The following is a 25,652-nucleotide window of genomic DNA, read 5'->3' as shown; positions in this document are numbered from 1 at the left end:
ATGAATGAGTTAACAATTTCAGCAGTAAACATGTTCTACCATCTTATCTTATCTAGGAGAAGATACCAACTTAGATTTAATCCATTACAAAATGTCTTGTCCTTTTGTTGTTATTCATTGTCTAACTCTTCACCTTTCACTGGTCCTTCTGCAATACTATGATACTGCAAGTCGTGAATAGGGTTTCTAATTTCGATTTTGTAAGAGTCTGCAAATAATAGTTCTTAACTGCTCTTCCTTTATTTTTTCAGAGATCTGGGTATCTTGGATGAATTTGGGTACCTTAAAATTGTGGGTCGCTGTCGTGACATGGTCATCCGAGGAGGAGAGAATATTTATCCTGCTGAGATTGAGCAATTTCTGCATACACATCCCAAGATCCAAGAGGCACAGGTAACATCTGACATTTTAGAGTAAAAGGAGAGATCATGCACTACTCTAGCCCCACTCTCCCAGCATCTCCAACCCCCCTATTTTATTGATACTAGGTTGGAAATCGCACAACACTGGGAGGAAGGAAAAACATTCTTTACCCCATTGTTTGGCAACCTTGTACATTTCCATACCCCCCCACAAACACACAGATGCAATATATATATATATATATATATATATATATATATATATATATATATATATATATATATATAAAGAGAGAGAGAGACACACACACAAAATCTATCACACATACACACTGAACAACCTACTTTCCACACATATAACCCGCTCATGGTCACAAATATTAAACACACACACACTCACACACACACACACACACACACACACACACACACACACACACACAGTTACTATTCACTTACAGCTCTGACACCTTTGCAGCTTAAACTATACTTATGTGCCACAAAATGTATTGACAGACTAGGAACCGTCAAAACAAGCTGATTCATAGCTCTCAACTATCCAGATTTTTGCAGAATGTCCAGATTTTTGTCTCTCATGTTTCATCTGTTCCTCATAAAATTTGTGTATTTCTTGTAAATCACTAAGAACTGATGGCACTAAATAATGACATACATTTATGAGTTTCAGACTTCAAATCCATCAGAAAATGCATGCTAACACAAAACCTGTTATTCTCTCACCTTTTTACATTTTTTTTTATTTTACATTTGTTGACCAGGATAGTCCAACTGGATGCATGTCCATTTTCAGTGGAGGCCCGGGGTGAAAAGCTCCTAGACATCTATATGAGTAATATTTCAAATTTGTTCCTAGTTTTCAGCCTTTGTCTCACTATTATTTGTGGTTTTGTCAAGATTTCTTATGCTAAAAGGTTGGGAGGTATGCTGATTATCCATCTCTTGTTGATCAAAATAAATGCAGTAATGTAAGCTAACACACACACCATGGAAATATATAAACACAGATAGCTAAATACACACATACAGACACACACACACACACACACACACACACACACATACACACACACACACACACACACACACACACTCACAGTTACTACTGACTTACAGCTGTGACACCTTTGTAGCTTAAGCTATAGTTCTGTGCCACATAATGTATTGACAGATTATGAACTGACAAAATAAGCTGATGATCCCTCTTTTGACAATCAAAATAAATGCAAAAATGTAAGCCAACACACACACACGCACACACACGCACACACACACACACACACACACACACACACACACACACACACGCACACACACACACACACACACACACACACACACACACACACACACACACGCACACACACACACACACACACACACACACGCACACACACACACACACACACACACGCACACACGCACACACGCACACTCCTATACTCTTCTAACAGCAACACTTCTTGTTTTAATTGCTTTATAGTTTTCTCTAGTCTCTATTCAATACTTCTGTGATGGCATTCAATTTCTCCCTTTCCTTTCCCTTACTACCCTGTGTTTTTATGGTAAGACTATATCTGTTATTAATTTAGCTGCACAGTAATATGTCTTATTTACTTCTGTTATATCACATGAATCTCTATGAACAGACCAAATTACTGTGTTCATTTCTTTTATCAAATGTCCAACTTTTTGGGATTTATTGACTTTCTGTAGTCTATTTCTATCATTGATCTTAATGTCTGTCCATCTCTATTAAATCAAGCAACTCTTCTCTTAGATCATTATTATTTCATAACACTGACTGCATCAAAGTTGCTACAGTTTCCTGTTCCTTCCCTTGCTGTGCAACTCCAACTGAATATTTGTACTGGTTTCTTATGGAAGGCTCCAAATTATCTTCATATGGCAACTGATCAGATGTTTCCTGCTCCACTGGCTTCTCCTTAATTTGGGGATCCATTACTCTATCCTGCTGTGATGTTATCTGAGTTAGCTTTTCTAGACTAACTCCTTCACTTTGCAAGTAATCCATAACCTCAGTTTCTTTTTGAATGTTGTTGTTGTTGTTTGTCTTTCGGCTTTTCCCGGTTAGGGGTTGCCACAGCGGAACTCCGGTCCGCTAATGATTGGCAGTTGGTTTTTAAGGTGTTGAGTTGCCAGCCTGATGCCCAGTCTTCAACGAAGGCACGCCCATTGAACGCATGTCTTTTGAATGCCCACTCAACCGCAGGGAGGACATGCAGACTCCACACAAAAGGCACTCCCAACCCAAGCCGAGAATCGAACGGGAGAACCTCTTGCTCTGAGGCAACAACGCCACTGCTGCGCCACTGCAGAAGTCTCAGTTTCTATTTGAATATTACCTAGATATTCTCAACAGCTATGCGCCACCTAGAAATATCAGAGTCAAATCCAATAATGCACCCTGTTTAACCAAGGAAACTAGATCCCTACTCAAATCCAGAGATAAGGCCTGGCTACAGTTCCATAAGAATAAGGGTCTATATTATATCATCGAATGCTTAAAAAAGCGAACGCTGATTGATCAACCTTATGTAAGCGAAAGCTTACAATCTCAAACTGTCAGATCAGCGATTTTTTTTCCTAGGGAAAAAAATCGCTGATCCAAAACATATACACACAACACAAGCACACCAAACAAACAGAAATCCACACACATACACCTAAAATCTGACACCTAACCCTACACTAAACTATGCACAAACCACTAACTATCCACTTACCTTAACCCAAACCCTAACCCTAAGATCCATCACTATCGCACACTCACCTCACCTGCTCCTTAACCCTAACTCACCTAAATCCGCCCTAACCCTCATGTCCACACAATCGCACACATACCTAACCTGAGCCCTAACCCTAACTCACCTAAACCACCCTAACACTCACATCCACAGAATCGCACACTTACCTGAATCCGACCCGCAACTTTCCACCACAGCACTGAAAATACCGAAGCAACTGAAATGGACAACCAAATTTTTTCCCTAGGAAAAAATTCGGGTTTCTGCTGCTTCGATATTTTTCACTTTCACTAAACTAAGGTCAATCAATCAGCGTTCACTTGTTTAAGCGTTCTCTGATCTAATATAGACCCAAAAACAAAACCAAGACTAAGCAACATTTCCTTGAACTTCATAACAAAGTTAAAAAACAAATTAAAGCTGACAAATCCAACTACTATCAAAACATCCAAAACAAACATCAGAAAAATCCACAAAAGTTCTAAGCTGCAGTTAACAACCTACTGCAACCAGACAAATCTACTACTCCCACTCCAAAAACAACTAACAATTATGAAAATGTGGCTACCCAATTCAACACTTACTTCACCAAATCCATTCAAACACTGGCTTACAACCAGTCTAAATCTAATCCTCCCCCACTCGAAACTAACCATAATATACCCCCACCTAACACAGCCAGCAACTTTAAGCTTAACCCAGTTCCCATCCAATACATTAGAAAACTACTGAAGAAATTAAAACCAACCACTTTAGCAGCTGACAATCTGCCTGCAGAATACCTACAAATTGCAGCAGAAGCTATCTCCTACCCAATAGCCATACTCATAAACAGATCAATAACAGAAGCATACGTGCCCACTATCTTGTAAATCTCTCACATCTTACCACTTCATAAAGGCGGTAGCTCTCGCAAACTTACTATCTCCCCTTTGCCATTTTTTACCCCTATCTAAAATTCTAGAAAGAGTTGTACACTCCCAACTCATGGAAGATCTCCTCTGTCACGATCTTCTATCCCACACCCAACACCATTTTCGTCCGGCCTTTAATACCACAACAGCCCTGTTGTCCTTTAAAAACACAGTTAACCATCACAGAAATAACTCCCAATTTGTATCAGCCATATTTCTTGACCTGTCAAAGGCCTTTGACATGGTCAACCACAGTAAACTTATTTCAGTTCTTTTCTCCCATAACTTCAATGATACTGCTATTACCTGGTTTCAGAGCTACCTAACAGAACGTTAGCAAGAAGTCCGCTGGCAACAATCCCTCTCACCCCTCCTCCCAGTCATTTTAGGGGTCCCACAAGGCTCCATCCTTGGACCCCTTCTATTCTCTATCTTTACCAATCAACTGCACTCCACCACTCACATGCCAGCATGATTCAATATGCTGATGACTCCACTTTGATCTGCTCTGCCTCTTCCCTCAATGAACTGCAAACCATTACTCAAGACTCCTTTTTATCTGTAGAAACCTGGCTAACTAACTCCCAACTTATACTAAATCCCAATAAAACAAACCTTCTACTCTTCTACCCCTCTAGAATCACTTCTCCACCTACAACCTAGGTCTAGTATATTATTGCCCCTGGTGGGGGTGTGGATAAGTTGATCCAGGGCATTGGAGTTTATGAATTCCAGAAAGCATTGAGCTAAGGAGTTGGTACAAAAGTAGTTTTCCCAGTTAATGATGGGGTAGTTGAAGTCACCCATTATTAGGGTGTTTGGTTGAACCCTAATATTTACCAGTACATCAAGAAAAGAGGAGTGGGAATCCTGAGGCATGGTGGGGGATCTGTAGCAAGCTACAATTTGGATTGCAGTTTTGCCCAGAGTTAGTTGCACTTGGATAACCTTGAATGCATTATGCTGATCAACTAGCCTGGAGGTGCGGATATGCTTAATGAATATGGACACACCTCCACCTTTGGTGTTTCGGTCCAGGTTACATGGCCAAAAAGTGTGGTATGAGTTATAGCCTGGTAGTGCAGTGGTGCTCTCTGTAGCCTTGAACCAGGTCTCAGTCACTGCACAGATATCGATGTTCTCCATTTTAGGGAGTGCCTCGAGTGAGTGCATTTTGAGATTTAGACTTCTAGCATTGAGTAGCATTACCCTCAGTTTTTGCTTGCCTGCTCCTGTTATGGTGGTAAATTTGTCATTTGAACCTTGCCTAAAAAAAGGCACTATAGGGGCAGCAAGAGCCTTAGCCAGTATCCGGAATTCCAGGGGTGACAGGCACAGGCCATTTGTGGCAAAGCATCGTGGTCTGTCGACCATGTCATCCCAAGCAGACAGATACTGGATCCCCTTAGAATGACACCAGAAGCTTATCCAATTGTTGAAGTCAATCATTTTGTCCTTGTACTGCGGTATTATTCTGGGCGATGGCAGAATGCTACTCAGGGCTAGGGTCATACCTGCCTGGGCTACAAGATCGGAGAGCTCTTCCATGTCTCTTTTCATGTAGTCCAGGGAGGTATGTCTCAGGTCATTCACACCAACATGGGCAATGACAGAGTCATATTTGTACTTGTTGTGGAGTGACCTGAGTGCGTGGGTTATGTGGCAGATCCTGGCACCCGACAGGCAGCTGATAGTAACCTTCTCCTTGTTTAGCCTGGTGAGTGGGACATCAGTGTGCCTGACTATAGAGTCACCTATGACTAGTGTATTGGGTATGTTGTTTTGCCTTATTGGCTGTGGTTGAGTGGCACACTGAGTCTGTGGGCTATGTGTCATTTGGGTTGAGTTGGGGGATGGAGATTGCTTGCGTTTCTGCTTTGGAGGTCTCTGTTGCTTAGACAGATTATTATTGAGAGCCTCCGCGAATGTTTTTGTGTTACTATGTGTGGATTTTAGTGGTGTAGATTTAGTGAGACTATGTGATGAGTGTGGTGTGGTGCAAATGTTTACCTTCTCCTCATGACTGTCAAGTTCAGTCTTAACTGAAGAGAGCTTTACCTCCAGTTTGGCTAGATAAGTGCATCTCTCACAGGCTGTAGTGTTGGGTGGTAGGAGGAGAGGGTTGTCTGTGTACATGAGGCAATTTCTACATTGCCGCAAGATGCCCAGATTCATCAGATAGACAGGAAAGAACACCGGGAGCTGACCCTTGGACATGCCTGAATAAAAAACTATTTTCCTCTGGATAAGTGAGGAAAGTGAGTACAAGAGCTGTTTTTTCTCTAAGCAAGTGAGAAAAGTAAGTACAAAAACTGTTTTCCTCTAGGTAATGAGGAAGGTTGAGTGCTATAGTAATTAGTAGCTTATTTAGTGCTTACAAGTTCTGAACAAGTGCTGAGCACAAATAAGCAAATTTAAGTGCTAAAACTAAGAATCTGTATCTGCACTAGATGAGTTACAGGACAGAAACAAGTGCAAATGTAGGTTTTCAAATCAGAAAGTTGAGAGAAATGAAAGAGATTGCCCAGATGGCCAATAGCTACAATTTCTGGGCCAGAACTCCTCTTTATGTGGTAGACAGGTTACCTAGTGCTTACCACTCCCACTGATAAGCTAGAAGGCTTCCCTCCAACACAGAAAGGCGTGGGGGCTCAGAAGCTTACATACAGTCCTGGATACAGCAAATCTGTATCTGGAACACTAGTTACAGGAAAGGTAGGAAACAGGTTTACAGTTTTTTTTTTTTTTTTTTACAGAAAAGTAGCTAAAACAGTAGTAAAAAGTAAAAACAATTCACATGCAGTGCAAGCTAGCACATTTGAGTATGTAGCAATATTAGACCAAACACAGTTTAAAAATGCAATTAAATTAAAAAGGACTGAAAGCAAGTGCAGAAAGAGTTTATTAGGTAGAATGTGGTAAAGAGAGGGACTGGGGGAGTGTCCCAGATCAAATCTACAGTAGGGCAAGCAACTGCAAAAGCCACCAAATTTAAACTACAAGCCAGAAATAGGGAGGGTGGGTGAGACAAAACAGTTTCAACAGTGATCTAAGTAACAATTAACAGTACAAACTCTAAAACCAAAAAAATATACTCAGCTCTGTATATTTGCAGATAGATGGGAAAGCAGTCTCTCAGAACAGGGAGACAACACCTGAAGTCAACTCCTCGTTGGTCCAATCCGATCATAAGTTAATCACCCTTGATATCCACATCCCACCCCCACTCCCCATTAAGGAAACCACTGTAAAAAATTTCTCCAAAGCCAACATCATGCTTCTTAAGACAGAAGTGGTGAACTTCATGACACCCGTGCAGATGGACAATACAGTTAAAACTGCTGAATCCTACACAAATGCACTCTATAAGCACTTACATGAGTGCATGGATCATGCTATCCCAAACAGAAGCAAGATGCTATTCTCCAAAAAAAGGAAGCCAACCTGGTGGTCCCCTGCCATAAACAAACTGTACAACAGAAGGAAGAAACTGTTGTAAAAGAAAGTAAAATCTCATGAGTGGAGGAGCTCCCTGGTCAGCCTCAGTATGATGCTGAGATCCCTTATAAGATCCTCCAAAGTTAGCTACGAAAACAAAATCGCCACTAATTCTAAGGGCAACCACAAAGCATTCTATAGCTATGTCAAGAATCTCAATGGCAACACCCGGATCTGCTCTGAGTTACAGCACAACGGCATGAAAATTACAGAACCAACTGATATTTCCAACATCCTGGCAGATAGGTTCAGTGCTAACTTTACCCCCGTCACGCCCTAAAGGGCCCATATCTATACAGGAAGAATGCAGAGTCCCTGTAATCACAACTACGCAGGTAAAAGCTGCACTCTCTAAAGCCAAAAACACAGCATCTATGGGACTGGACAACATCCCAGGCTGTGTCTTACATGAATTTCAGAATGAACTGGCTCCCCACTTAAGCACCATGTTCAATAATAGCCTCGCATCAAGCTTTGTGCCTACTGAATGGTGCACAGCAACAGTTATCCCACTCCACAAAGGGGCAGCCACCACTGAGCCCGGGAACTATCGACCTATTAGCCTGATGAGCCTGGTCTGCAAGGCCATGGAATGTATCATCATGGAACTCATAAACAAAGACATTGGTAACCTCCAAACTCTGGATCCCACCCAGTTTGGGTTTGTGATGACTTCTTTGAGGCAGTTACCAAAGCTTTAGATGAGGGTAAGGTGGTTCACACAGCCTAGCTTGACCTCGCCAAGGCTTTCGACACCACCCCCCATTCTGGAATTATAGATAAACTCAGTAAACTAGGTATAAATCCCTACATCACAAGACGGGTTGCCAACTGGCTCACTGACAGAACCCACACTGTAAAAGTTGCAGACTTCAAATCTGACTTCAAAGCAGTGACAAGTGGAGTACCACAGGGTTCCATCCTGGGACCTCTCCTGTTTGGTATCTACTTCTCTGAAGTACAGGCTAACACAGAAGGCCTCTGGCTTATGATGTTTGCAGATGACTGCAAACTAGGAGCCATAGTCAAGTCCCCAAATGATGTGGACATCCTACAGAAGGGCCTCGCTGACACAGATGTCTGGTGTCAGAGCCATAGCCTCAAGCTCAATGCCAAAAAGTGCAGTGTCATCCCCTATGGTAAAAACTCTGTACCCATGAACTACCACATAGGCAGCAATCTACTTAACACCGAATGTGAGATAAGAGACCTTGGGACCCAGGTGGACAGTAGTCTCTCCTTTGATAGTCACATCACCACAGTAGTCAGGAAGTCCTTCTACATGGCACACCTCATCATAAAAGGGTTCTCATCCAGGAAAAAAGAGGTCATTGTTCCCCTCTACTCGACACTCATTAGACCCATTATAGAGTACAACGCCCCTTTTGGAATGTACCTCACAAGACATCTGCAGCAGCTGGAAAGGCCACAGAAGTACCTCACAAAGAGGACTACTGGCCTAAACAAATGCCCTACACTGACCGTCTCAAAAAACTCCAGCTTTACTCCATAGCATATCACCTACTCTGATGTGGTTTCTCCCTAACATATAAAGCTATGTCAAACCCAGATCCGTTGGACATGCTACACCTAAAGAAATCCCAATCCCTCCGAGCTACACGCTCTAGGGACCAAAACCTTGTCACCACAATAAACAGCACATGCTGGAGGGATAGATTCTTGTCCCAGAGACTTCCCGTACTCTGGAACAGGCTACCCATCTATGTCAAGCAAAGTTCTTCATTAGCACTCTTCAAGAAAAATCTTGATGAGTGTATGGGAAATAAGAAATACACCCCAGGGATCACTTCTGTGTCTTTGCTCGACAGTGGCACAGGAAAATAACTTTCTTGTGTGGCGTAAACCAGGGAACCTTGTTGGCTAGGCTTACATAGGCCCTTGGGCCGATAGCCTAGTACCTACCTATGAACCTAGGAACCTTCCACATCTTCTCTTAAAACAAAACCATGGCCACTCCAACCACCTATACCTAACTGCTTGGGGTTACAATAGACAACACCCTGAAATTTGATCTCCATATAGACCAAACCGTCAATAAAGTTCACAAAAGACTTGGCCTCCTATATAGAAATAAGCAATTTGTAACAAATAATGCAAGAACTACAATTGTTAGGACATACCTACTATCAACACTCCTATATGCATTCCCAATCTTAACAAATCTCCGTAAAACAGACTTTGCAAAACTTGAAACATGCTACAATAAAATCTCCAAATTTGCCACCAACACTTCTTATAAGTCAGATCATTGTCTAGCACTAAAACAAGCTAAATTGGCTTGAACTCCCTCAATTCCTAAACTTCAATCAACTAACCTTAGCTCACAAAATTATCCACCACCCTGAAAACACTCCAGCCCTCAAAGACATTTTTCTACTCTACTCTGCTTTAAAATCCCTTCACTCTAACAATAAGCTCCTCCTACAAGTCACTAAAGCTAAAAACTCAGTGGGTGAATCCCTTTTCTCCAACTATATTTCTAAACTTTGGAACCACCTACCAAATGCTTTAGTGATCACTCCCTCAACAAAACACTTTAAAAGTTCTTAAAAATACACCTGGCAAAATCCTGGCTCTGTTCCTGTACCTCCCCAGGATAGTCCACTCCCCTGTCCCACTCTGCTCCTTAGATCACCTTCTAACCCTCCTTGCTCAACTATATAGTACCACTTCTATAGCCTTAAAGTGACTGAGAACTCATTGTAAATAATTATAAGTACTATCACCAATGCCATACAAGATGTTTCTTTAATTCTAAATTGTTAAATTATCAGTACTATGAAGGTACCAACAATTTTTCTCAATGTATTTTATATACAATTGTGTTTATAATGTCAACTGTTTAGTTATATGATACACTCTACTATGTTCTTTATTACATGGAGCTTTTCTGCCTGGGCCTCCACTGAAAAAGGACACATGTCCTGCTGGACTTTCTCGGTAAACAAACGTTAAATAAATAAATAAATATTTCTTTAACTTATCCATTCCTAATCCTCTTTTCTACTTTCCCTCTTTGTTTCTGATTTATTGTATAGTAAAATTTTCCATACCTGGATGCCTTTGCCTGTATTTATTTTCAAATATCTTTGGTGTTGTTCTTTTTGTATTGATTAATTTTGCTTTTGCCTTTGCATAAATATTGAACTATATTAACACTCCAATGGAGCTTAGGAAGTTTGCACTGTAACTTCCAATGGGTGGAGCCTAAGCCTTTGACAGAATCAAATTATGCCTCATATTTTAAACAAAAGTTCATATTTCTGGAACCATAGGGTTATGAAAGAAGTATAAATGGCAAACTCTTTAGCACAAGCTATTTTTATAGTGTTAGTATTCTTTAGGTTCTAGGTCTTAAACTGAATTTTATAAGTCACAGTAAACACAGTGGGCAGGATTCACGAAGGCTTGCACGGAGTCTAAGAGTAGTGTAAGACTCCATGCAGCCCTCGCGATCCAGGAACAGCCCGAAATTCCGTGTAAGAGACCAGCTAAAACATCTCTTACACAGACTGGGCGTGGATATGCTAATCACCTCACTTGCAGCTGAAAGGCATGCAAATGAGGTAGATTAGCGATCCACGAAGCCCAAACCAGCCCGTGTAAGAGCTGTGTTAGCTGCAGAAATGTACTCAGTTGACAACTGAGTACATTTCTGCAAATAACACAACGGAGCCATGTCAGCTCCAAATAAAGGGTGCATATGTGTCAGGCAGCATGCCAATGGCCAAATATGTGGCCATTGGCAAGGTACCCACGATGCAAATATGAGAAATAAATTTTTTTTTGGCGATCGCGATGTTTAAACGCAGCGCAACACCGTGCAAACAGGCTGCGCTATATAAAACATAAAAATGAAGGTTATAAACCCACAAATATGGGTTTTATGCAATACATGGATTTACAATGCAGGGACCAGCAGACCAAAAACAACATGGCCACCGTTTAGTGGTTGCTAAGGGGGGAAGCTGAGTCTAAGACATGTAACTAAGCATTAGTAGGCAATCTGATGTAAATGAGTGTTAGGATACTGAATTCCACTGTCACATAGCAAATGAGCACATTCTGAGTAGTGTAAGAGTTACATAAGCGGGAGGAACAGAGTAGGAGATAGGTGACATCACAGGGGGGAATGGCAGAAAGAAATGCAGTTCATTGGAGGTCAGTGTTACATGACAGATGTCAGACACATATCATGGAAAGAGGAGTGCCACAAAATAAGCATGTGAAAGTCAAGAAATGGAAGGTGTACACTGTTGCCAACACCAAAGTTTCTTGCTGGGCGTGCATGCGCACGTGTGTGCACCATGAGGTGCAAGTAGGGCAGTGTGCACGCGTGTAAGGTAGACTGAGCATATGGGAGCCTGTTGGCAGACTTGTAAGACTGTTTGCGCTGGTGTGCGCGTGTTGTAACCCAAATAAGAAGATTCTCAAGCGTATAAGCATGTGTGCACGCATGTAAGCCACTGTGAGCATGTTTCTGCTGGTATGCGCGTTGCTCCCCCCTGAGGAAACAGAAAGGAAAAAGGAAGCAACAGAATTAGTAGGAAGCTAGCAGGGAATACTGCTGGAGCTAGCAGGTGAAAACAATTAGAAGCAGGCAATTACACAGGCAGAATAGTAGCCCAGTCCAGCACTTAAAACTCTGCAAACAGCAGTGCAGGATGTTTCTCTCAAGAGACACTGCAAGACAGGAGTAAGCTATTAGAAGTGAAAACTGAAAAATCTGAACTCAGAGCAGAAATGCTAGGGGCTGCCATAGCTGTCATAAGAAGACATAGGCAACTTGCTGAGGGTGGTGACAATGCAAATGGTGCCAGACAACCCACAGTGAGGAGACGGAGAAGAGTGTACAGGCCCAGGGTCACCTACCACGGGTTACATGAGCTGGAGATAGTGGAGCGCTATAGAGTGGACAGAGACCTCCTGCAGCAAATTGTCGAGCTGTGCAGACCACGCCTCACACACAGAATCAACAGAGGGGAACCCATCCCAGTGGAAACCAAGGTGTGTGTTGGCCTAAGAATACTAGCAACAGGTACCTTCCGGAGACCAACTGGTGATATGATGGGGGATATCACAGGCATCAGCCTCCAGGGTACTGCACCAGTTTCTGGATGCCATGTCAGCACATGTCGGTGATCATGTATATTTCCCCAATGCCCGTGAGGTATTGGCCAGCAATATGATTCTCTTCCAGCAAATATCGGAATATCCTGAGGTAGTGGGTGCAATAGACTGCATGCACATACGCATCAAAGCACCAGCTGGTGAGCGGGGTAGGGCCTACATAAACCGCAAGGGCTTCCCCTCCATCAACTGCCAGGTCATGTGTGATGCCCAGGGCATAATAATGAATGTATGTGCTGGCTGCTCTGAGAGCTACCATGATTCCCATATCTGGCATTTGACACAGCTGTACCAGACATTTGCCACTGGGGACATCCCACATGGACACCTAGTGGGGGATGCAGGTTATGCACTGGAGCTGTGGCTGATGACACCCATCAGAAACGCACACACACCTGAACAGGAACGCCATAATGAGGGACACGCACAAACATGTAATGTAATAGAGCATGTGTTTGGGCTGCTTAAGTCACGGTTCCAGTGTCTGGACACATCTGGTGGAGCTTTGCAGTACTCACCAACTACATGTACCCAAATTGTCATGGTATGTGCTATGCTACATAATATGATTTTGCAAAAACAGCTGTAACAGGACCAGCGTAGGGCCGGGTAAAACAGCCCCCCCCACCATTGCCAAGGCCATCATAGGCAGAGCGTGACTCAGAGAAGGAACAACCTGAGCCTGCCCCAGTAGGCAGAAGGAGGCATGCCCAGTATGCCCTGGCCTTGGCAAAGAGGCAATGCATAGCACATACACTGGCTCAGTAGGAACCCTGGGAATGATACCCCTCTCTGACTCACTCATATAATAACAGGGATGCCTAAAATGAAATAACCTGCTCTCAAACATGTACAGGGAGTGTAGTTTATGCATCTGACAGAGGCAGCCCTGCAGCACCACCTGAGGCATGAATGCCATGTGTTAAGCAATGTAGCACCATGTAGTATATGCAAACTTGATGTCCCTGACAAACATCCTACCCTCACCAAGCATGATGCCACAATATGACGATGAGATGATCAATTGCAATAATTGGCTGAAGTATTGCTGTTAGTCAAAGGGGATCCAATGTGTGCCAGCCTGTGATGACATGCTGAGCATGACATGATGCTCCACCTGCTAGGGGTGGCATGCACCTATCAGTCCTGGCCTTATGGATACTGGCAAAGGCTGTTGTTACCCACAGCGTGCCTTGAATAGGTAAGGCTCAAAACACAAACCCACCTCCATAGGTATCACAAGGGATAAGAACCTAGATGTAATGCTACCCAATGCCAGAAGTCTAAACAGCAAGATGCATGCAGTCTAAACTCCCCCAGTATAGAGAATGTTGATATCTGTCCTGTAACAGAAAACTGGGTCAAGGCTCACAACAGCACCCTAACACTACCAAGTTACACCTCATTCTGTGCTGTACAGCCTCAAAACATGGAACAAGCTACAAAAGGAGGGTGACTAGCAATAATTGTCAAGGATAACCACACCCCCAAGTTGGTACCACAACAAGAAGCAGCATGGACTAGCCAAGGTCAAGTAACAGTGGCTAAAACTGCTTCCCAGTTTATAGCCTGCTACAGACTACCATCCTTACACTAAGAACTGCACTTGGCCTATGTTGGAATACATGAATATATCAAGCCCTCCAAACTACATTATATTGGGTGACTGAAAATACCCAAACATAGACTGGGAGCATTATTCTAGCTCCAACACTGTAGGACAAAGGTTCCTAGAATCCATAAACCAAAATGCCCAGGAACAAAGTACCACTTCCACAAAATGGGTAAGCATACTGGATGTGATAATCAGCAACATGGGTACTGGATGGCAAGATGAGAAGTGTATCCCTCACTGGTAATATCAGACCATAGAGTAATTACACCGGATATACACATCCTGGCCACAGTCCCTGGCCAGAAAACCACAGTGAAAAACATGTGTAAAGCAAACGTTGCACTCCTCCAAACTGATGTGGAATCCATTAAAGGCCCTGTGCAGGTGCAAAATATGGGCCACACCTCAGAACCTATTATACAGGCATTCCATGAACAGTGCCAGGAATGCATGGATTATGCAATCCCAAATAAAACCAATACACAATGCCATACATGCAGGCATCTGGCATGGTGGATCCCAGCCATTACCAAACCATGCAAGAAAATGAGGAAGCTACTACATGATAGAGCAAACATAAAAAGGGAAGTAAGCTCTGATCAGTAGTATGGCAATAAAATATGTCCACTCATACAATCCACTAAGGCCAGCTACAACAAGTAGAATTTGTGAATCTTGAGGCAATGTTACACCTGCCCCATGTACACAGACAACCCTCACCTACCCCAAGAAATACAAATATATGTGAGAGATGCAACCATTTATCCAAACCGGAGGCTGAGCTCTCTCAACTCAGTACTGTCAAAACTAGTCAGGAGGAGAAGGTAACCACACACACCACAAACCCAGTCTAGTCTCACATAGACCTATCACAACTGCAAACCAAAGACATAAACACAGAAAAACATTCCCAGAGGCTCTAATTACAAACACACCACATCAACAGAGGCCTCCAAAGCAGACACCCAAGCAACCACTACCTCCAAACATAGCACATGCAACACATAGTACACAAAGCTGGTGTGCCAAACAGTCACAGGCCAGAAGGAGAAACAACATGCCTGATACAGTTGCAATAGGTGACTCCATAGTCAGACACACTGCTGTCCCGCTCACCAGACTAAACAAGGGAAAGGGTACAGTAAGCTGCATGTAGGCTGCTACAATATGCCACATAACACAAGTATGCAGGTCACCCCAAAGCAAGTAGAAATATGATGCAGTCATTGTCCATGCTACCGTGAATGACCTGAGATGTAACTCCCCAGACTACATGAAAAGAGACATAGATGAGCTCTCCGATTATGTAGTCCAGGCCGGTATGACACTGACCGTGTGCAGCATCCTACCCCACCAAGAATGATGCCACAGTACAAACACAGAATGATCAGCTTTAACAAGTGGCACAATTACTGGTGTCATTCCAAGGGGATCCAATATCTGTCTGCTTGGGATGTCATGCTTGACAAGCCACGCTGCTGTGCCAGGGATGGCTTGCACCTGTTACCTATGGGTGTCTGGATATTGGATAAGGCTCTTGCCACCTCCATAGAGCCTTTTGTAGGCAAGGCTGAAAAGACTAACCCACCTCCCTAGAAAACATAAGTGGAAAGAAACATAAGGGTAATGCTGGCCAATGCCAGACATGTAAACCTCAACATGCATGCTCCCGAGGCCCTCCCCAGTATGGAGAACATCGATGTCCGTGCAGTGACAGAAACCTGCAGCAAGGCTCCTGACAGCACACCAGCACTACCAGGTTATACCTCATATCATGTGTTATGGCCCCAAAACCTGGACCAAAACATAAAAGGAGTGGGAGTATCCATATTCAGCACAGACACCCACACGTCCAGGTAACTGACAATGCACGAAGCATCGGAGACCACCCATGTGCAACTAACCGTAGGCAAAACTGCTGTACAGTCTGTAGCATGCTACAGACCACACTCACACACAGGAACCCCACTCAGCCGTCCTGAAGACACTGGACAGTATAAATGTCTCACCAAATACCAAACAAGGTACTCACAAATTACCACATAGGTGGTAATCCATTATGTATGGGAGGAGTGATCAGGGACCTAGGGGCACAAGTGGACAGTAACCTGTCATGTGACACTCACATTGCCAACGTGGCTAGGAAGACTGTCTATATTGGACACCTTATCATGAAAGGATTCACATCTACGTCAACAGAGGTCATTGTGCCCCTATACTGTTCTCTTATCAGACCCATAATTTTGTACAATGCCTCATTTAGGATGTACCTTACCTGACACCTGCAGCAGTTAGAAAGACCTCAAAGGTACCTCACCAAGAGGATAAAGGGTCTCAAATATATGTCATATGCTGCCTGGCTGTAGACATCCCAGCTGTATGCAGTCACATACTGCCTACGCAGAGGCATTGTATGCCTGTTGTACAAGGCCATGTCCAACACAGGAGTAATGGACATGCTCCACCCCAGAAAACCCAAATCCATCAGAGCTGTGAGAGTGAGAGATGTCAACCTCAACACATAATGAAATAGGATGTGCTGGAGGGACAGATACATAACCCAGAGGCTCCCTACACCCTGGAACGGAATCCCACTCCATGTTAGGCAGAGCCCCTCACTGACTCTCTTCAACAGAAATCTTGCCAAGTGGATGGGTGATCATAGATGTACATTGGGAGTCTACACTCTGTCACATCCAGACAGAGGCACAGTTAAAGTAAATCCTAAATGGCCATAATATTCACATAGCAAGGGGTGGTGAAAGCCACACACACTCTGGCTAGGCTTATAAATGCCCTAGGGTGGATAGCCTAGCATGAACCTATGAACCTATGAAGATACAAATTGTACAGGACACTAAGGATAATCACAAGGCTGTCTTAACTGATGGTAGGAACCTTGTTGGGAATTCACAGATAAGCTCTGAATCACTCAAATATTACAAACAACATACCAAACACACACACATATTGCCAACATCCAACCTGACAGGTGCAGTGCAACCCCCCCCCCCCAAATGCAAAATATCTATCCCAGCAGAGTGCTGGCCCCCCTGACATTGCAGATGCTGAGGTAACAGCCAGCATCTACAAAGCAAAACACACAGCATCAATGGTATGAGATGGTGTCCTGGGCTGAGTCCAACATGGACTCCAAGAAGAATGGAATGCCAAATAACACTACTGCTCAATGTCAGCCTTACCACAGGATATGTACCCAAAGAGCAGTGTACAATAACAGTGGTCCTTCTCCACAAAGGTGTTGCCTGAATACTGCAAACTACCACCCCAGAATCCTGACAAGCTTGGTCTGCAAAGCTATGGAAAGGATCAGCATGTACCTCAGACATAAAGATATTGGGGACTTAATGACACTGAACCCTACCCAGTGTGGCTTTCTTAAGTGCAGATCCTGCCCCTTAAACATGTTTGACTCATTTGAAACAGTCATTAAGGTCATTGATGAGGGGAATGTGGTCCGCACAGCCTAGCTGGACCTTGCAAAAGGATTCCATACAATAACCCATGTGTTCATTATAGATAAGCTCACCAGCTTAAAAATAAACCCCTATGTCAGTTGAGGGGTTGCAAACCAGACCAAGGACAGAACTGACATGGTCAGAAATGCTGCAGCCATGTCAGACTACAAACCAGATATAACTGGCATCCCACAAGGCTTGGTCCTGGGACCTCCCTTGTTTGGTATATATGTCCCATAGGTACAGGCCAACATGGAAGGACTGTGTCTGAACAAGTCTGCAGAGGACTACAAACTGGCCACCATATCTTACCCTCTAGCTGACACAAGCATCCCACAAAAGGGCCACATAGAAACAGACAATGGGTGCCATAGCCATGTCAGCAAGCTAATTGCAGAAAAGTGTATAGTCAACCCCTGTGGATATACAGTAAGTGCCCACCAATTACCACATAGGTGTTAACCCATTAAGTACTTAACATGTTATAAGAGACCTGGGGACACAAGTTGATAGATATCTTGCAATGGACAAGCATGTGGCTGTAGTGGTTACAGAAACATACCATATACCCACCTAATCATGAAGGTTGTCAGATCTAGATCAGGGGAGGTCATTGTGGCTCTGCAGTCATCCTTCATCAGCGTCACAATTGACTACAATGGCCCCTGTGGGATGTACCTCAGCAGACACCTCCATCAACTGGAAAGACCCCAAAAGTACCTCACCAGGAGTATCAAAGAGCTTAAACAGATGCCATGTGTTGCCTGATTAAACAAACTGCAGCTCCACACACTGCCATACTGCCCACCCAGAGGCAAGCTGTGCCTGATGTATAAAGCCATGTCCAAGCTGGAATCAATGAACATGCTGCACCTTGTACAATCTGAATGGCAGTGAGCTATGCACATGAGAGACTTGAACCCCAGCACTGACATACATAGAACAAGCTGTACTGAATGATCCATAACACAGAAGCCACCCCCACTCTTGAGTAAACTCCCAGTACAGGTTAGCCACAGAGTCACTCATCGACTCTCCTCAAGAGGAATCTTGATGAGTGGATGGGAAATGGTAGGTTTACCCTGGGTATCACTGTTATGTCATGGGTAGACGGAGGCACAGTATACATATGTCATGGCAAACTCCAGTTACAATGTGCATCGAAGGACAAACACACCCTCTGACTAGCATTAGAAATGGCCTATGGCACATCGCTAGTGTTTGCCAATGTCCACCTATGTTGTGGAATACACTATCAATGTTGGACAAGCCTGGTTTAAGTAGTCCATATCTCAACATAATGCAACATGGTCATATGTGCACAACTGGCCCCTAACCAGTCTGTTGTGCTCACTATGAAAATTTAAAACAGTGATAGGACTAAAGCCCAGGATACTGTCCACCACAGTGAAAGTACTGAACCAGTACACTATACGGTACTACAGTGTTAGCTCATTATGAAAGGATGTTGACAACTGTATGCAAAGTATCCCATGCAAACCCTGCAGGCACAGTATAATCCCTGTTGTGTTCAGACACAAAGCAGTTGGACAGTAAGTACACAACATGACACAGAACACACAACCATAAACGTGAGATATTGTTGAAGTTCACACTCATCCACAAATGTGGTGGACTGCAGAGTTCAACATATGGAAAGCTCACACTGGGCATGCTCGCACACTTTGATAAATGAGACATATGTCAGACAACATGCCATGGAAAGCCTGAACTGGGCATGCTCACACACTTAGGCCATATCTCAGTTTAGCAGTTGGCCACACATATCTGGTATTTGTACGTGTTATTCCAGGAACCAACCACATTACAGCAATCTGCCCAGTGCACACAGTTAAATGACTATAGAGACATAAGTGATATAGTGGATCCCTCTCATATTCAAACATCTTCCACAGATACACAAGTTGTTCATAGAAACAGGGAATGCTATGGCAATAAAGACCTGCAAACAGTCTATCAGCAACAAATATTGTGCATCTGACAATTAAACATATGGGTGTAGAGGTCAATACTAGGCTGTTTGCCCTAGGGAATGAAAGCTTAGCCAGAGTGTGCTTGGCATCTGCCTCCCCAGTACAGTAGGCTACTGTGCCACTGTAAAGTAGGTCACATAAGGCACCGTTTGAGGCTAGTGTGCTGTGCCTCCGTCAAGCAGGGACACAGTGGAGATCCCAGGGGTTGAATTTGCTATGCCACATCCATGTTGTTGGTGTGTGCTGGAAGAGGGTTGGTGAGGACCTCTAACAGTAAGTGGGAGTCAATAACAGACTGAGGGGAGCCTTATCTGCAGTGTCTGGACAATTTCACTGTCAACACTTTGTCGTGATGATTATGAGGGATTGAAGTGTCGTGCCAGTACTGTTCAGAGATGTCCTCCCTCTGTGGGCTACTGCTCTGCAATGTATTAGCTCACTCCATCTGTTGGACAGCTCATATATGGCTGGTGTACACCTGACAGGTGTCCTGTTGTGGAGGAGTCATGGGTATATTTGGGATAGCATGATCAATGCAAACCTTCCACATGCTCATAGAATGCAATTGTCAAGGATTATGCAGAGTGGCCTGTATACTCCCCAGCATGGGTCCTTTGAAGTCTTCCACCCCAGTCTTCACAAGTGCAACGTCTGCTTTTGATAAATACACTTTGTTTGCAGTGACAACCTTGCCTGGGGTGGGGATGGGATATGGATGTCCAGGGAAAGGTGGGTATGGTCAGATATCAACAATGGTGGTCTACCTCTGGTGTGGAACAGTGAGTACCCATGTTGCAGATGGTCAGGTGCAATATGTATTCCTCTTGTGGCTGTGGTGAGTGGTCCTGCCATAGCACATGGACTCACAAATTGTAGTGGCTGTAGGGTAATGTTGTAGAGGCCTGAGTAGTTCCCACACACAATATACCTGTACCTGATGTTAACAACTGGAATGGTGTATGTGAACACTGTCATATCTTGGCACTGTTCCCAGGGAAGCAAAGTGTGTGTCCTGGATGTGGGAGGGGTGGTCTGAACTGGTTGTGTTGTGTGTTACAGGTCCTGTGGTCACGAAGCATGGTATAGAACATAACCTGCCAGTGCTGATGTGCATATCTGACCCTGAAGTAGGTGGCTGCAAATGCATATATATGCTATCCCCCACCTGACAGGTAGTAATAGATGTACATACCTCTGTATAAATAATGATGTCAGCACCCTATAAATACTGCAGGTGCAGAACAGATGCCCAGTAATTTGGATAGTGCGCTCTGCTAATGTGTCTCCCTCAAGTGTCATAATATAGTTAGGTAGGGGTTTGAATCCTGCAAATGCTCAGTGTATGTGTGGGTGAGCTGGGTTGGTGTGTGTGCAATTCTGTGTGAGAGAAATGTCCCTTTTGGCAACTAGGAGAACACACTACAGGATGCACATTCCCCTTTCTAAACACTGATGATGTCAGCAAACTATAAGTACAGCAGGAGAAGAAAAACCTCACAGTAATGCGAATAGTGTGCTGTGCTAATGCGGCCATTTTGAGTGTCATAACATAGTTAGGTAGGGGGTTGAATCCTGCTACTGCTCAGTGTGTGGGTGTGTGGGTGTGCAATGTTGTGAGAGAGAAACCTTTTGGCAACTAGGAAAACACACTACAGGATGCACATTCCCCTTTCTAAACACTGATGATGTCAGCACCCTATAAGAACAGCAGGAGAAAGGAAACCTCCAAGTTATGCGAATAACACGCTCTGCTAATGTGTCCATCTTGAGTGTCATAACATAGTTAGACAGTGGTTTGAATCCTATAAATGCTCAGTGTGTGTGCAATGCTGGTGAGAGAAATGTCCCTTTTGGCAACTAGGAAAACACACTACAGGATGCACATTCCCCTTTCTAAACACTGATGATGTCAGCACCCTATAAGTATAGCAGGAGAAGAGAAACCTCCCAGTAATGCAAATAGCGTGCCTTGCTAATGCGTCCATCTTGAATGTCATAACATAGTTAGGTAGGGGTTTGAATTCTACAAATGCTCGGTGTGTGTGAAATGCTGTGTGAGGAAAATGTCTGCTGTGTGTGGAAGTAGGGTGTGTGCAATTACATGTGTGAGAAAACTGGAAGTAGGGTGTGTGCAATTACATGTGTGAGAAAACTGACCCTTTTGGCAACCAGTACAACACACCAGCTGCTGCATATTCCAATCTCTACACAGAGATGATGTCAGCACCCTACAAGTACAGCAGAAGAGGGCAAATCTCCCAGTGGAAGTAGGGTGTGTGCAATTACATGTGTGAGTAAACTGAAAGTAGATTGTGTGCAATTACATGTGTGAGAAAACTGACCCTTTTGGCAACCAGTACAACAAACCAGCTGCTGCATATTCCAATCTCTACACAGAGATGATGTCAGCACCCTACAAGTACAGCAGAAGAGGGCAAATCTCCCAGTAATGCAAATAGCACGGTGTGTGCAATTACATGTGGGGGTGAAAGTAGGGTGTGTGCAATTACATGTGTGAGAAAACTGACCCTTTTGGCAACCAGTACAACACACCAGCTGCTGCATATTCCAATCTCTACACAGAGATGATGTCAGCACCCTACAAGTACAGCAGAAGAGGGCAAATCTCCCAGTAATGCAAATAGCACGGTGTGTGCAATTACATGGTGGGGTGAAAGTAGGGTGTGTGCAATTACATGTGTGAGAAAACTGACCCTTTTGGCAACCAGTACAACACACCAGCTGCTGCATATTCCAATCTCTACACAGAGATGATGTCAGCACCCTACAAGTACAGCAGAAGAGGGCAAATCTCCCAGTAATGCAAATTGCACACTCTGCCACTGCGTCTCTCTACTGTCATGGGGGGGGGGTGAAAGTAGGGTGTGTGCAATTACATGTGTGAGAAAACTGACCCTTTTGGCAACCAGTACAACACACCAGCTGCTGCATATTCCAATCTCTACACAGAGATGATGTCAGCACCCTACAAGTACAGCAGAAGAGGGCAAATATCCCAGTAATGCAAATAGCACACTCTGCTACTGCGTCTCTCACTACTGTCATGGGGGTGAAAGTAGGGTGTGTGCAATTACATGTGTGAGAAAACTGACCCTTTTGGCAACCAGTACAACACACCAGCTGCTGCATATTCCAATCTCTACACAGAGATGATGTCAGCACCCTACAAGTACAGCAGAAGAGGGCAAATCTCCCAGTAATGCAAATAGCAGTGTGTGCTATTACATCTGTCATGGGGGGTGAAAGTAGGGTGTGTGCAATTACATGTGTGAGAAAACTGACCCTTTTGGCAACCAGTACAACACACCAGCTGCTGCATATTCCAATCTCTACACAGAGATGATGTCAGCACCCTACAAGTACAGCAGAAGAGGGCAAATCTCCCAGTAATGCAAATTGCACACTCTGCCACTGCAATTACATGTGGGTGAAAGTAGGGTGTGTGCAATTACATGTGTGAGAAAACTGACCCTTTTGGCAACCAGTACAACACACCAGCTGCTGCATATTCCAATCTCTACACAGAGATGATGTCAGCACCCTACAAGTACAGCAGAAGAGGGCAAATCTCCCAGTAATGCAAATTGCACACTCTGCTGCAATTACTGTCATGTGGGGTGAAAGTAGGGTGTGTGCAATTACATGTGTGAGAAAACTGACCCTTTTGGCAACCAGTACAACACACCAGCTGCTGCATATTCCAATCTCTACACAGAGATGATGTCAGCACCCTACAAGTACAGCAGAAGAGGGCAAATCTCCCAGTAATGCAAATAGCACGGTGTGTGCAATTACATGGGGGGGTGAAAGTAGGGTGTGTGCAATTACATGTGTGAGAAAACTGACCCTTTTGGCAACCAGTACAACACACCAGCTGCTGCATATTCCAATCTCTACACAGAGATGATGTCAGCACCCTACAAGTACAGCAGAAGAGGGCAAATCTCCCAGTAATGCAAATAGCACACCTGCTACTGTGTCTCAATTACATGGGGGGGTGAAAGTAGGGTGTGTGCAATTACATGTGTGAGAAAACTGACCCTTTTGGCAACCAGTACAACACACCAGCTGCTGCATATTCCAATCTCTAAACAGAGATGATGTCAGCACCCTACAAGTACAGCAGAAGAGGGCAAATATCCCAGTAATGCAAATAGCACACTCTGCTACTGCGTCTCTCACTACTGTCATGGGGGGGGTGAAAGTAGGGTGTGTGCAATTACATGTGTGAGAAAACTGACCCTTTTGGCAACCAGTACAACACACCAGCTGCTGCATATTCCAATCTCTAAACAGAGATGATGTCAGCACCCTACAAGTACAGCAGAAGAGGGCAAATATCCCAGTAATGCAAATAGCACACTCTGCTACTGCATCCCTCACTACTGTCATGGGGGGGGGTGAAAGTAGGGTGTGTGCAATTACATGTGTGAGAAAACTGACCTTTTGGCAACCAGTACAACACACCAGCTGCTGCATATTCCAATCTCTACACAGAGATGATGTCAGCACCCTACAAGTACAGCAGAAGAGGGCAAATCTCCCAGTAATGCAAATAGCACACTCTGCTACGGCGTCTCTCACTACTGTCATAGGGGGGGGGTGAAAGTAGGGTGTGTGCAATTACATGTGTGAGAAAACTGACCCTTTTGGCAACCAGTACAACACACCAGCTGCTGCATATTCCAATCTCTAAACAGAGATGATGTCAGCACCCTACAAGTACAGCAGAAGAGGGCAAATCTCCCAGTAATGCAAATAGCACGCTCTGCTACTGTGTCTCTCACTACGGAAGTAGGGTGTGTGCAATTACATGTGTGAGAAAAGTGACCCTTTTGGCAACCAGTACAACACACCAGCTGCTGCATATTCCAATCTCTACACAGAGATGATGTCAGCACCCTACAAGTACAGCAGAAGAGGGCAAATCTCCCAGTAATGCAAATAGCACGGTGTGTGCAATTACATGGGGGGGTGAAAGTAGGGTGTGTGCAATTACATGTGTGAGAAAACTGACCCTTTTGGCAACCAGTACAACACACCAGCTGCTGCATATTCCAATCTCTACACAGAGATGATGTCAGCACCCTACAAGTACAGCAGAAGAGGGCAAATCTCCCAGTAATGCAGGGTGTGTGTAATTACATCTCTCACTACGGAAGTAGGGTGTGTGCAATTACATGTGTGAGAAAACTGACCCTTTTGGCAACCAGTACAACACACCAGCTGCTGCATATTCCAATCTCTACACAGAGATGATGTCAGCACCCTACAAGTACAGCAGAAGAGGGCAAATCTCCCAGTAATGCAAATTGCACACTCTGCTACTGTGCAATTACTGTCATGGGGTGAAAGTAGGGTGTGTGCAATTACATGTGTGAGAAAACTGACCCTTTTGGCAACCAGTACAACACACCAGCTGCTGCATATTCCAATCTCTACACAGAGATGATGTCAGCACCCTACAAGTACAGCAGAAGAGGGCAAATCTCCCAGTAATGCAAATTGCACACTCTGCTGCAATTACTGTCATGGGGGTGAAAGTAGGGTGTGTGCAATTACATGTGTGAGAAAACTGACCCTTTTGGCAACCAGTACAACACACCAGCTGCTGCATATTCCAATCTCTAAACAGAGATGATGTCAGCACCCTACAAGTACAGCGGAAGAGGGCAAATCTCCCAGTAATGCAAATAGCACACTCTGCTACTGCATTACATGGGTGTGGAAGTAGGGTGTGTGCAATTACATGTGTGAAACTGACTGACCTTTTGGCAACCAGTACAACACACCAGCTGCTGCATATTCCAATCTCTACACAGAGATGATGTC

General features: G+C 44.1%; 1 protein-coding gene across 1 annotated transcript in view; it reads left to right on the top strand.

Moving 5' to 3' along the window:
* LOC122816306 (medium-chain acyl-CoA ligase ACSF2, mitochondrial-like) overlaps positions 1-25,652 on the top strand; it is a 1,435,169-nt gene that overhangs the window by 1,301,494 nt on the left and 108,023 nt on the right. Inside the window, exon 13 of the mRNA XM_044089039.1 lies at positions 252-393. Coding sequence (XP_043944974.1) covers positions 252-393 — 142 coding nt within the window. The remainder of the gene's footprint in view (positions 1-251; positions 394-25,652) is intronic.

Source organism: Protopterus annectens, chromosome 12.part0 (genome assembly GCF_019279795.1).
Source record: "Protopterus annectens isolate FY-2018-M chromosome 12.part0, PAN1.0, whole genome shotgun sequence".
NCBI classification, from domain to species: Eukaryota; Metazoa; Chordata; order Ceratodontiformes; family Protopteridae; genus Protopterus; species Protopterus annectens.
Note: the sequence above shows the minus strand (reverse complement) of the source record. Positions and strands in the feature narration are given on the sequence as shown.